Here is a 14,629-nt window from a genome sequence, read left to right on the forward strand (position 1 = left end):
ATCCTATAGAGAGGGTCCGATCTCCCCAAATCATCAACGGGCGACCACGTGTGAGTAACCCTCCACGTTTTTCTCTCCCGCACCGAGGGACACATCTGGGACTTTTCCCCAGACAACCATTTTTCTTTTTTATTTTGTAAAGAGGCGGCAACGCATCCTGATAAGAGGATCCGGTTTCCCCATCGACCCCAACGGGCGAGCACGTGTGAGTGATCCTCCACGTTGTTCTCTCCTGCAACGTGGGAATGCTTTATGCCCCTACCACCCCTAGGTAGTGAGACCAGGGGTGGAGTTGGAGGCGCAGGTGAGCCAAGGGATTGAAGCGGGGGCGGAGAGCGGTGCAGTAGCCTCCCCCTCCCTGCCCAGGGAAGGGGTTGAGAAGCACCTCAAGAGAGCCCCCTCGGCGGCCCGGCTCACCTTTGTTAATAGGAAGACCGGGACCGGGTAGTCCGCCTCTCACCCGGCGCTGCCCCCGGCGGGTAACGCCGCACGCGGAGTGCGGCCAGAACCCCGCGGGCGGACGCGGCCCCCGCTGTATGGGGAGATCCGTGAGTGCCGCGCGAGGCCCCGCCCGCTGACTTCCGGGGATAGCCGGAAGCCCCGCCCTCTAACTTCCGGGGGCGGAGAGCGGCGGGCGCACACAGTTACCGGGGAGCTCCCGCCCCCCTCCCTCGAACGCCACACGTGGAGTGTGGCCAGAGCGCGGGCGGCCGCGGTCCCCGCTGTATGGGGAGGTCCGGAGTCCGCGCGCCCGCCTGCCGACTTCCGGAGTAGCGGAAGCCCCGCCCACTAAATTCCGGGGGCGGAGAGCGGCGGGCGCGCACAGTTACCGGGGACCTCCCGCCCCCCTCCTTGCATTTCCTCGCCGAAGTGGGGCCGGAAGCCGCCGCCTATCTCCCGGAGTGCGAGTGCCCCGGCGAGTAACGCTGCACGCCCTGTGGAAGAGACGCAAGGTGGGACATTACCGGTGGGTGAGTGCAACCCCGTTTTCGAGTGCCGCACTAGTAGTCAAGGAAGGGGTTATCCTCCTCCTCCTACCCTACCTTGCAATATGTCTGGCAAAGGGAAAGCTCACTCTTTCCTATACGCTGTTTGCGTTTCCTGTGGGGTCAGGCTGCTTAAAGCGCAGCCGGGTAAATTTTGTGAAGCCTGCGAGTCGGAGCGAGCCCAGGAGCCCCCATTGTTGCAGAGCCCAGAGGTCAGGACCCTCCAGAATGGGCGGTGTCTTTATCACACTCTATGATGTCCCTTACAAGGGCAATTGAGTCTCTCCAAGGCCCAGGCAGGGACAAGGATGGTGGTCTGCCAGCGGAAGACATCTCGTCCACGTCTCAGGACCCTCCGACCGTTAGAGGCCGCTCCAGCACCAGACAAGCTCATAGCAAGAGAGCTCGTTCCCCGTCGGCCGGACCCTCTGGGGCTTCGGCGGCGGGTATTAGGGTATCTCGTTCCCCGTCGCCGAGCTCAGGAAGCGAGCAGGATGAGGGCGAGGAGGAGGAGGAGGCCTGGAATCCAGAAAGCCTGGGTTACCAAGACTCGGTGGACAGCCTCATTGAGGCAGTCAACCAGACATTAGAGATCGAGGACGATGTCTCCACGGCCTCAGGTCACAAGGTCTCCTTCAAAAAGACCAGGCGACCGCATAGAAGGTTTGCCACGCATCCGGAGTTCGAGGAGCTAGTCCAGAAACATAGGGAACACCCGGATAAGCGTTTTGCAATGCAAAAAGCGCTGCAAGCTAAGTATCCGTTTCCTCCTGAACTCCATAAGGGATGGGTGGAGTCGCCAGTAGTGGATCCACCGGTATCACGTTTAGCGTCAAGATCGCTATTGTCGATACCCAGCGGTTCTTCTATCAAGGACCCAACTGATCGCCTTATAGAGGGGCTTGCCCGCTCGGTCTATGAGGCAGCGGGGTCGGCCCTAGCCCCCTCCTTTGCGGCTACTTGGGTGGCTAAGGCCATGGTTTCATGGGCGGACGCTCTGCAGAATGCCCTCCAAGACAGAGATCTGCCTGCGGAGGTCTTGGAGGTGACAAATCAGATCTTAGGGGCAAGTGATTTTCTCGTCAGCGCCTCTCTGGACGCGGCCGAGTGTTCTGCTGTGGCAGCAGCAAATGCGATCGCCGTTAGGCGAGCATTATGGCTGAGAATGTGGAAAGCGGATTCTATCTCCAAAAAATCCTTGACCTCATTGCCTTTTCAGGGCAATCGGTTGTTCGGTGAGAAGCTTGATAAGCTTATCTCAGAAGCCACAGGGGGGAGGAGTAGTTTCCTCCCGCAGCAGAGGACTTGGCCAGCGTTCAGGCAGACACAGAGGCGTTTTCGGCCCTTTCGTAACCCCTGGAGGGGGACTTCGGCCAGAGCATCCACCTCCGCAAATGATGGTCAGATTAGGGAAAGGCAAACCTCTTACAGAGCCAATCCGCTTGGTAGAGGCCGAGGCTGTTTGCCCAGAACAAGGGGGGCCAGATCCCAAAAGCCTCCAGCAAAATGACTCGAGGCGCTTCGTACCTACGGACGACAAAGTGGGCGGACGCCTACTAAGGTTCAGCCACGTTTGGGTCGCAGTGGCACGCGACGCTTGGGTGGCAGAATTGATATCGTCCGGGTACAAGATAGAGTTTCTCGGACTCCCGCCACGGCGATTCTTACATTCCCGGCTTTCCGGAACAGAATCGCAGGCGGAGGGTTTGTTACAGGCCATAATGACGCTACAGCACAACGGGGTCATTGTCCCAGTACCGAAGAGCGAAGAGACACAAGGTTTTTACTCCAACCTGTTTTCGGTCCCCAAAAAAGATGGGACAGTAAGGCCAGTATTAGATCTAAAAATCCTGAACAAATTCATCAGTCAGGCGGTTCCGGATGGAATCCCTCCGTTCGGTCATTGCAGCCATGGATCCAGGGGAGTTCCTGGCCTCGATCGATGTGCAGGATGCATATCTGCACGTTCCGATTTTTCCTCCACACCAGAGGTTCCTGCGTTTTGCGATCGGAGGGCGACATTTTCAATTTGTTGCTCTGCCCTTCGGTCTGGCCACTGCTCCCAGAGTCTTTACGAAGATAATGGCGGTGGTTATGGCCATCCTGCATGCTCGGGGCATAACGGTACTACCTTACCTGGATGACCTTTTGGTAAAGGGGCCGTCGTTTCAGGCGTGCCAGGAGAATGTCAGTATCACGCTGGATACCCTGGCCCGTCTAGGCTGGTTGATCAATCGGAACAAGTCGTCCTTGGTTCCAGCCCAGAGAATCATATTCCTAGGCATGGTTTTCAACACCTCCCGGGGGCTGGTGATCCTCCCTCAGGACAAGGCGCGAAAGATCAAACAGGGGGTACGGAACCTTCTACAGCCAGGCTCCAGATCCATCCGGTACGGCATGAGTGTGTTGGGCAGAATGGTGGCGGCGATGGAGGCAATCCCGTTTGTCCAGTTCCATCTCCGTCCGCTTCAGCATGCGCTTTTGTCAGCATGGGACCGAAGGCTGCTATCCCTCAGTCATCGGTGCACTTTGTCTCCGCTGGTCCGACGATCACTCCGATGGTGGACTCGCGACTCGTCTCTGGTCCAGGGGAAACCCTTTCCCCCGGAACAGTGGTTGGTGGTGACGACCGATGCAAGCCTGCAGGGTTGGGGAGCAGTTTTCCAGAGTCACACAGCCCAGGGGCGGTGGTCCATTCAGGAGATAATTCTCCCTATCAACATTCTGGAGATACGGGCAATACGATTGGCCCTGCAACATTTTCAGTGTTTCCTGAGACACCGGCCGGTGCGCATTCAGTCGGACAATGCTACAGCAGTAGCATATGTCAACCATCAAGGGGGCACGCGCAGCCAAGCAGCCATGCGCGAGGTTGGGCTGGTACTGCGTTGGGCCGAAAAGAACCACGTGGTAATTTCAGCGGTGCACATTCCGGGAGTCGAAAACTGGGCGGCAGATTTTCTCAGCCGACAGGGGGTCGCGGCAGGGGAATGGTCCCTGCACCCCGAGGTTTTTCAACAGATCTGCCAACGGTGGGGGACACCAGACGTGGACCTTATGGCATCCAGAGAGAACGCCAAAGTACAAAGGTTCGTCGCTCGATCCCTCGACCCGCAGGCGATCGCAGCAGACGCTCTGGTGCTTCCATGGAGCCAGTTTCGTCTCCCGTACTTGTTCCCCCCGCTACCTCTGCTTCCAAGAGTCATCAGAAAGTTAAGGAGGGAGAGGGTTCCAGCAATTCTGCTAGCCCCAGACTGGCCTCGGAGGGCCTGGTATGCAGATCTGGTTCAGCTAGTGGTGGACGTACCCTGGCGTCTACCAGATCGGCCGGACTTGCTGTCCCAGGGGCCGATCTACCATCCGAACTTAGGGGCCCTGTGTTTGACGGCGTGGCCATTGAATCTTGGCTGTTAACACAGGCAGGATTCAGGCGCGAGGTGGTGGCCACGATGGTGAGTGCCCGAAAGCCTTCCTCGGCGAAAGTATATCATCGGACTTGGGAAGTTTTTTTCCGTTGGTGTAGGGATCGCGGAGTGGCTCCTCTGGTTTTTTCAATCCCCAACGTACTGGCTTTTTTGCAGGCAGGGCTGGACGCAGGATTGGCTCCGAGTTCGCTCAGAACGCAAATCTCGGCCCTGTCGGTCCTTTTTCAACGAAAGGTCGCTTCGGTCTGGCAGGTTAAGACGTTTATGCAGGGGGTCGCACATTTAGTACCCCCCTATAAGGCGCCGACGGAATCATGGGACCTGAACTTTGTGCTCAGGGCCCTTCAGGAGCCTCCCTTCGAACCGTTACAAGAAGTCTCCTTACCTTACCTGTCCAGGAAGGTCGTTTTTCTGGTAGCTATTAAGTCTATTAGGCGGGTTTCGGAATTGGCGGCTTTATCTTGTAAACCGCTGTTCCTGACTTTTTATAAGGATAAGGTAGTTTTAAGGCCAGCTCCTCCCTTCTTGCCGAAGGTTGTCTCTGCATTCCATATCAACGAAGACATTGTCTTACCCTCGTTTTGCCCGGCACCGGTGCACAGGGTAGAAAAGGCTTTGCACACCCTGGATCTGGTAAGAGCTCTTAGGAGGTATGTGACAAGGACAGCACCTTTCCGCCGGACAGACTCTCTATTCGTGATCCCAGAAGGGCGGCGGAAGGGGCTTGCTGCGTCCAAAGCGACTTTGGCCAGATGGGTTCGCCTGACGATCCAAGAATCTTATGAAATCAGTGGCACGCCGGTTCCGGCAGGGATCAAGGCACACTCGGCTCGAGCAGTGGGTGCCTCATGGGCACTGCGACACCAAGCTTCAGCGGAACAGGTGTGCAAAGCAGCTACCTGGTCCAGTTTGCATACGTTTGTCAAACATTATAACGTACATACCCAGGCATCCTCGGATGCAAGCCTGGGAAGAAAGATTCTCCAGGCAGCAGTTGCGCACCTCTAATCAGGGGCGCAAAATAGCATGGATTGGGTGAGCTAAGATCCCGCCCAGGGACTGCTTTAGAACGTCCCACAGTCTCTGTGTCCCCCAATGAGACGAAGGAGAAACATGGATTTTTGTGAGTACTCACCGTAAAATCCTTTTCTCCAAGACGCTCATTGGGGGACACAGCACCCACCCTAGCCAGTTGGTTTTTGCTTATTTTAAGCTATACAAATCCTTATGTAAGGATCAGGGTGGTCCCTTTTCCAGATGTATAATTTCTTGCCTGAATTTAAGGCGCGTTCTCCTACTGCTTATGCACTAAACTGAGTTACGCCCGGTCTGGGGGCGAGGGTGTATGCGGCGGAGGAGGAGCTAACTCTTTTTTTGTATACTTAGTGTCAGCCTCCAGACGGCAGAAGCACACACCCCACAGTCTCTGTGTCCCCCAATGAGCGTCTTGGAGAAAAGGATTTTACGGTGAGTACTCACAAAAATCCATGTTTTGTTCGTAGGGAAAATCCAGGCCTCTGTTACAGCAGACTAGATTGCTGTAAAAAAAAAAAAAAAAAAAGATTTGAATCCACGCTGCAGGTCCCAAAAAACAACCTTTTATTCTTCACAGACGGTGCAGACTAGTCTGCTGGGTGTCTTTGGTCTCAATCCGGGGCCTTCATCTCTTGCTTCAGTCAACATTTTCCTTCCCTGCTTTGTGTGGATCATGTGTCCTACATCATCCACACAGTGTCCACTAATTGCGCTTCTGAGCAAGCATACTTTTTTTTAAATTAACGCGCAAGTGCCGGGAAAGGCCAAAGAGCGCCGATGACTGGAAGTAAAGTGAGCTCATCAACAGGACAGAGAGAAGTGTGCCAGCTCAGGAGCGTGACTGAAAAACTGTGTGGATGACATAGGACACGTCCTCCACATGAAGCAAGAAAAGAGGATGGCGATCGTACGAAAAGAGGAGGTGGTGTATAAAGACCAGAGACAGACGCTGTCTGTGAGTATAAGGCTATGTGCACACGTATGCAGAAATTTCTGCGTAAAAACCGGACTCCCTTCCCAGAAAACGCGCGTTTTCGGCGCAAAAACGCGCGTTTTTTATGCAGTTTTTTTTGCGCGTTTCCAGACCCATAGAAAATAGCTAGAAACGCTGAATTTTCCGCTAAATTAATGAGCATGCTGCGTTTTTTACCGTGAAGCTGTTTTTTCGCAGTAAAAAACGCATCAATATGCACAAAAAGTGCAAAATGCATAGAAATGAATGGGAAGCTTATTTTTAAGCGTTTTTTGAGCGGATTTTTTGGCAGATCCGCGAAAAAAAACGCTACGTGTGAACACAGCCTTACAGGTCTTTTTTGGGGATCTGCAGAATAGGATTGGGGAGGTTTTTTTTTGTTTTGTTTTTTTTTTACCGTATCCTAGTATGCTGTAACAAAGGACTTAATGGTTGTGGCCGTCCTTTTATATGGAGAAAACCTGGTGACAGGTTCCCTTTAATGTAATAGCTGATTAAAATTTTACGTGCTATAGTAAGTCCAAAAACATAAACCACTGTGTATCTGTTTTCAGTCTTTTTACGAATGGGAAGCAGTTGTATTTGGGAAGACGGAAGACCAGCTCATCATGACGGAACAAGCAAGACATTATCTTGATACCTACAAGACGTCCACCAGTTCTACATCCAGACCTCTAGTTTTATGAATGTAGGATACTGAACTGGTGAATCCAGTTTCCTTCTATACATGCACTAAAATAGGACTTTTCCAAGCTGTTAAGACAGTGCTTTGTTTTGCAGGTCTGTATTATGCATGAAGGCTACAGTGTAGCAGCATTTTATATAAAAGTCAGATACCAGTTTTCTAAAAACTCAAAGTTCACATAGGGAAGTATTTGTAAACCCAAAGCAGAACTTTTCTACATAATTAGAATAACCTCTGTTCTAGGTTTTTTAAGACCTCTGTTCTAGGTTTTTTAAGACCTCTTTCTAGCAGATAACAAACTTAGTCAACGAGTCTACATCAACCTGTCAAACAAAATCAAACTTTTGACCACAGCCTCCCCCGAGCATTTGCTTTGAAAACCAAAATCAAACATTCTTGGGATGCGATCACTTTTTGGTCTGGTCTGTTGAGTGATTTTGTTGACTTTACTTTAGTTATTATGTAAAAATGGATTTTTATCCCATAAGATTTTCAAACATTTCAGTTGGACATCCCATCACATGGACTTTAGGAAAGCTACCGATGTCCTAAGGAAGTGGTTCTTGGTACTTGTTTTTGGAGAAGAGATGTTCTCCTCTGTACTCACCTTGCCATTCAAATAGGTGGAAGTTGCAGAAACTTGAAATGACACAAGTTTGGGCATTTTTCTGTTGACCTCATGATTTGTTAGAAGACATTGCTTCAAGACTCTACTTTTTGCTCTGGCGTAATGTTTTGCTTATTTTTGGTTTTGTAAGCAAAGCTTCTTTTTCTGAGGCCTATAGAATGAAGTACGATGTACCTGTGCTGAATCTATAAGCGTTGCAGTAAATGCAGAATCCAGTATAGACTACTTGTGGCATCCAAGGGAGAGCTGATCTCGGCTCATTCATGGTTGTAGACATTTTTACGTTATTTTTTCTTTTAGTTGTTTTTTATGTTTCAGTTACTTTGAGTTCTGGTATTTTCTCTCCATATTTTTCTTTTGACATTAGGCCTGTGCAGAGAGCGCTTGCATTAATGCTTCCAGATTCCAGACGTCTGTTTATACTGTAGATGTTTGAGTGAACAGGAAGTTGCACTAGTAGATTTGGTAAGCTGCGTAGTAACACATGAATGAGCGACAGTGTTATATATTTATATACTAAGGTACTTCATGCAGAACTAGGCAAAATGCAGACTTAGGGTTTTCCTAATTAGAGTTTATCAGTATTTTTATTCTCGAGGTGAGGATAATACTATGTTTGAATGTAATGTACAGGGCAAAGGAACGAGGAAATGTTGATCCTGGGATCTTTTTAACTTATTTGATGCTTACAAGTAGAGATTCGTGTTATTACTGTGTAAAGGGTTTTATTGAAGCCTTTGCGGCTTCCCGGTTTGCTAGCATCTGGGACGTTTCTGACATTTTATTCTGTCTTATTCTTTGTAAAGGATTGCTAAACCTGAAATTCAAGTTGGCTTTACATAAAGTATAGATTTAATGCATAATCTGTAACAAAGGGACAATCTAGTGCAAGCATTACAGGGTTAAAGTTGCCCAGTAAAGATAAAAATGATGCTTCATGTAGTAAGTTATACGTCTTACTAATATAGACCACGCTTGAGAGGTGCCAACATCTTCTGCCATAAGCTTCACTCATCTGGTTTGTGTGCAGCATTTCCTGTGACCGCACATGACCAGACTGTGAGTGAAGCTGGCTGGCAAACTCTTTTTAATAGCTGTACTGCCCCTTTTATCTGTTAACGGCCAATGTATAGATAGAGAAGGGGGCTGGCTTAGTTATGTAAATGAGCAGTTTGCCAGCCCCTTCATCCACAGCTGTGGTCACATGATAACACAGGAAATGCCGTCCTGTGCTGGATGCGACCAGGAGAGGGTGTCCCAGGATCAGAACATGTGATTAAAGTCTAGAGCACCTTTCAACAATGTTTTTTTAATGGACAACCCCCTTTACATTTGTAATATGAAATATTTTTGCCAGGCCAATTCAAAGTTAAAATTTCAAGCTCCCAATGAGTTCTGAACTCATTTAGAGTAAGTTACATATTCTATTCTTTGAGTGCCAAATGTGTGGCGTTTATATGTGTGTGTGTGGTGACATGCTGATGGCTTACTGCCCCCAAATCCACTGACTGGTACCCTTTATCTGTATTTATTTCACATCAAAAGGCGGATCTGGGAATAGAAAAAAAAATACAAAAAAATGAGATTGTATATTCAATCCCAAATATCCTTAATAAGCACATCACACTCCATTTGTCTAGGGAGATACTCACTATAGGACTTTACAATGACTGCTGCCTTGTTGCAATTAAACCTGTCCTAAATGTTAAAGGGAGTCTGCCAGCACAGATTGACTGCTGAAACCAAAGAGGTGCCCGGTGCACCCTTGATGTGGATATGACAAACAGTTCAGTGCACCTTCCCACCCATTTCTTTCTGTCTATCTCTGCTCCTCCTCTTCTGTGATTGACAGCTCTGTCTGTATAGGAGCCAGAGGTTGGAGGCGATAGATGTTAAAACAAGTAGACAGGAAGGTGCATTTGGCTGCTTGGTCACGCCAAGGGTGGACGGAGCTCCTGTGCATGACTTGAACAGTCTTTTTTTTGAGCATGGTCAATAGATAGCTCTGCCTCTCCTATTAATGTGTAGGAAGATGGCGGCTGGTGGACATTCTGATCTAATCCAGTATATGTCAGGGGTGCTTAGGCTAAGAAGAGGCCACTAACACCACTGTCCACCCAGTCTTTCCAAATGCTGCTGTGACTTGCACAAAGCTTGACAGTTCATGGCCTAGACTATATTCAGGTCACAACAGCAGAGCTTCCTTTTGCACATGCTCAGGACCTGCTAACATTCGTGGACCGGGTTCTGTCAGTGTAACAAGATGACGGCCATTTTAAGGATTACCTCAAAATGAATGTGATTTCCAAACTTATTAATGGGATTTTTTTTACTATGCTGGGAATGTGTTTGCTATCTTGCATTGTGTAAGCCCACATGAATTACAGGTTTCAGCCTCCTTGAATAAGCCAAAATGTTTTTTTCCTCAGACAAACTGCTGCCATTTTCCCCTTTATCTGTTTCCATCCAATCTGAAAACCAGCTGTACATTTTGTGACAAGTTTTTCACATCAGAACTGTGTGGCCTGTCCTGTCGTTGGGACCTCGCTTACTTCTGACCAGTAGGACATGTTGCACTTTATCATTATTCATGTACATAAAAGCTGGCAGATGGGACCATCACTAATATAGCTGCAGCCTGGAAGCGACATTTCTGACTTTACATCACACGACACATATATGTTCTTGCTCAGTTTTTCGGATTGCACTCCCGTCCATTCTAGATCGCATTATAGCCATAGAGTTGCTTAATGCCTTTGGTCGCTCTAAGCTTTGCACATCTATAACAGGTGACATCAGTTGCTTCGTTTGCCTATATTTAGGTATTTGCACTTATTATTTATTTCTTTGTTTTTGTTTTGAAGGATTGTTTTTGCTTGTACTGTAGAGAATGTAATGGATGTAGCATAGTGGTGCGCTTGGTTCAGTATTACTGATGGGTAAATAGTGCTGTACTGTAGTGTTTGGGGTTTATTTTGTCTTTATTTATAGATCTTACGTTCCTCTCCACTCCTGAGATGTGCTGCTGTACCTGACAGCGGATTCGGCTTGCTGCTACTGAGAGACGGAATAAAAAAGCATTATATGCACTGTACGTGGGTTGTAACAATAGTCCTGCTTTCCCGATACAGCACAAAGTCCTTTTTCTACATATTACAAGGCTGCAGTAACCTTGCAGACCATTGCAGAACACGTCTTTGGAATTATACAGGAGTACGGTTGTGTCCTTCGTGGAGCCGGCTTTCAGGGGGACTGCTAGATTTAATATTTTAAAAATTGGACCCAATGTAAATTTCTAGTAATAAAATTATAAAGATTTAAAATGTTTTGGGAACAGTTTTAAAACAGAATTTGTTAAGGAAATATACAGTAAATGGTGGCCTTCAGTGTGACTGTTTTTACTTAAGGCTTTTCTCCAGACATATGATATTGATGACCTTATCCTTAGGATAGTCATCAACTTCTGATGGGTGAGGTACAACATTCGGTACATCCATCAAACAGTTATAAGCTCTGGAGGCTGGGTATAACATTGTGTAGCTCTTTTTAATGTGTACCTGATGCTGTAGAATATTGCAGAATCGGCTCTTAAGAGCTGATCTGCAGCACCCGGCAGCGGCTTCTACACCTTAAATCAAAATGCACAGTGCAACTCCATTCAGTGGTTACCTCTGGCCAGAGCTAGTTACAGCTAAAGAGGTGTGAGTGCGGGGCAGCAAACCCGTAGCCATCTGAAACTGATAATCTATCCTAGATATAAGGTATTGATATCATATGCCCTGAGAACCCCTTAAAGGGGTTGTCCAGGACTTTAACATTGATGGACTATCCTTGGGATAGGTTATCAATGTCTGATCTATAGGGGTGTGACACCTGGCAACCACTGTGATCTGCTGTTCTCAGAGTTGGTGGCGGCTGGAACTGCTCAGATACAGAGCTCCACAGCTCCACCGAGTGTATAGAGGCCACGGATGGGTACTGCACATCCGCCCCATATTCAGGTCGATAGGAGGTGAATGTGCAGTACCCAGCTGCGGCCACTATTCCAGTAACAGAGCTGTGCTGTGCAGCCCCGTAACTGAAACGTTCCGACCGCCGCAGTCACCGGAAACAGCTGATCAGACATTGATGAACTATCCTAAGGATAGGCAATCAGTGTTAAAGTCCTCTACAACCCCTTTAAATGTATATTCACTTTTTAAGAAATTCTCCATGTGTTCATAAGTATAGCTAAAAAAAAAAAAAGAGCATAAGATAGATGGGTTATCAAAACTAGTGCAAGAGACAAATTTTGTTACAGCAAACATCAGATCCTAGCTCTCATTTCTGGAAAGCCATTTGGAGAATGAAAGTAGTGGTCTGATTGGATGTTATAGACAACTGCTCCATTTTTACTGGGGTCCTATTGTGGCATACATCCCTTGACAATGAATGAGATTTTAGTAATAAAATCAACATTCCAAAAGTGCGTACACTATTGTTATAGCTACATTTATGTACTTCTGTCTCCAAATGAGGGCTCACGTAAAAAATGTGTTTATCTGTGCTGCCTCCCACACCACAACTCATACTTAACGTGGTATTCGAGTCTAAGCAATTTATCATGTAGTCACTGGATAAGTGACAATTGTTAGATCAGTGTCAGTCCGGCTGCTGGGACCCCCACCAACCACCAGAACACAGGGCACCAGTGACCCCAGATCGTTCTGGGCCACAAGGCTGCAATCTGGAGGAGTGAATGGAGCAGCAGGTGGTATTAAAATCCATAATGCTAAAGATACATAGCTGCACTCGATGATAGAGATGCAGGGTGCATGCGAGATCAGCCGCTCCATTCATTCCTCCTAGAAGCCTTGCTGCGGCCTGTGGAGAATGAAGAACGCATGTCCTTAGTTTCTGCCGAATAGTGAGGGTCACAACAGTGGGACCAGCTCCAATCTATCCATTACCGCCTGTCCAGTGGATATGTGAAAATTTGCATAGAACGAATACCCGTTTAACTCCGGGCCATTGAGTTGTATGCTTACCTGAGGTTTTCCTAGTACGGCTTGGTGAACATTTTATGTCCGCAAAGAAAATGTGTTGTGCGCCTGTATAAGAAAGTCGTTCCTCTAGGGGCTGCTTTCCTTTACACCAACCCACATGAAGCACATTTTCCTCTTGCTGCTATGAGAGAAGTAATTGGTGCCACTTCCGTATTTCCACTTGTAACTTGAGGAAATTGCAAAGAAGTGCTGCCATTATAGAGCCGAGCAATACATGGTATATGTGTAGCAGGTGAGCAATCGTAACCAAACACCCCCCCTGATGTTTTCATAGAGGGGCAGTAGATTACTTTTTACCAGTACTGGTTGAGCTCCTCTCTGCCTACTATATCCCTCATATCTTTGCTTATACACTTCCATAATAAACCTCTATTACCTTTCCGTAGTATCTTGTTTATGGCCATTTTATATATTTTTTTTGTATGTTTTGCCTTTATTTTACACTACCAACTTTATAATATGTAACTATTAAACATGAATGAACTAAGAATGGATCGCCTGTATTATTATCATTGGGCGGAGGATAGTCCTAGTTCAGTAATCTGTTGTTATAATTTACAAACCAGTCAATCATCTAGCTCAGGGTTCCCCAACTCCAGTCCTCAAGGCCCACCAACAGGTCATGTTTTCAGGATTTCCCTTCTATTGTACAGGTGATGCGGTTATCACCTGGGCAATATTAAGGAAATCCTGAAAACATGACCTGTTGGTGGGCCTTGAGGACTGGAGTAGGGGAGCCCTGATCTAGCTGACGGAAACACTACGATCTTGGGTGTACAGTTATTTCATGCGCAGTACACTTTACGAGTAATAAAAAAAATTAAACATATTTTTTAACACTGTCTGTTTTGTGTCTTTATTTTTGTTTTTTTTATGTCACATTTGGGGGTTTTTGCACATTGTATTGTGGGTCGGCAGGAGTGTCCCTTTTTTTTTTTTTAAATGAGAATTAAAGAGGACGTGTCTGCAGAATTTTAGACTCTTAATTAGACAAGGCTGTAATGACACTGACGGTGATTCCAAAATCCATTTTTTACAGAAATCGTTTTTCACGTTCTTCTGTAATCACCCGTGAAAGGTGTATGCTAATGAGCCGCAATGCTGCAGGACTGGACGCTGCACTTTGTCTTCTCCTGCAAGTTTGGGAATTATCTGTCCCATGCCTGCCTCCGATCTATGACTGACAGGTCACTGTTTCTTCAGCGACCTACCTCCCCTGGCTAAAATCTCTTGCAGGCACTCATTGCCAGGGAGTGGGCATGGAAGGAACCTGGCTGGCAAATTGTCACAAATTCAATTCTGCTACTGGTAATTTGCTGTTATTGCAGGAAGAATATATTTAAAATTAGTCCATTTCCTTAAAGGGGTTCTCTGGGAATAGAAAAAATTAAATAATGAAACTGTCATAAGTCAATTCCTTTGTGTGTTTAATGAGCAAATCATACTTGTTTTGTCTAGAGAGGTAATCATTATAGTTCATCAAACTGACAGCAATCTTGGTACTGTCCTAGGACAGTAAAATGACAGGTGCCAGTGAGCATGTGCAGTAGGAAGCTCTGCCTCCTCCTTTAATGTGTTCCCCATATATATTCTCGACTAACAATGGCAATACCAAGGATGCTGAGGTACCATGGTGCTGTTCACACTGCTGTCCTCCCTGACTATCTGATCTAGTACTGAAAATACCAGCAGTGGTAAGTTATGACAAGGCTGCTCACACTGCTGTCCACCTTGCCTATCTTATCTAATGCTTGAGATTCCAGAAATGCCGAGGTAAGAAGAGGCAGCTCACACTGCTGTCCACCTTGTCTAATTTATCTACACTCCCTAACAGAAGTTATGTCGCTTATCC

General features: G+C 47.4%; 1 protein-coding gene across 6 annotated transcripts in view; it reads left to right on the top strand.

Annotated features, from left to right (window-relative positions):
• Window positions 1-13,267, top strand: part of MYBL1 (MYB proto-oncogene like 1) — an 85,427-nt gene extending 72,160 nt beyond the window's left edge. For all 6 annotated transcript variants that reach the window (XM_073583896.1, XM_073583897.1, XM_073583898.1 and 3 more), the window contains one exon: window positions 6,974-13,267. In XM_073583896.1, coding sequence (XP_073439997.1) covers window positions 6,974-7,105 — 132 coding nt within the window. In that variant the 3' untranslated portion in view covers window positions 7,106-13,267. The remainder of the gene's footprint in view (window positions 1-6,973) is intronic.
• The last annotated feature ends 1,362 nt before the right edge of the window (window positions 13,268-14,629 follow it).

Source organism: Dendrobates tinctorius, unplaced genomic scaffold, assembly GCF_039654945.1.
Source record: "Dendrobates tinctorius isolate UK_male_01 unplaced genomic scaffold, ASM3965494v1 ptg000082l, whole genome shotgun sequence".
Taxonomy (NCBI): domain Eukaryota; kingdom Metazoa; phylum Chordata; class Amphibia; order Anura; family Dendrobatidae; genus Dendrobates; species Dendrobates tinctorius.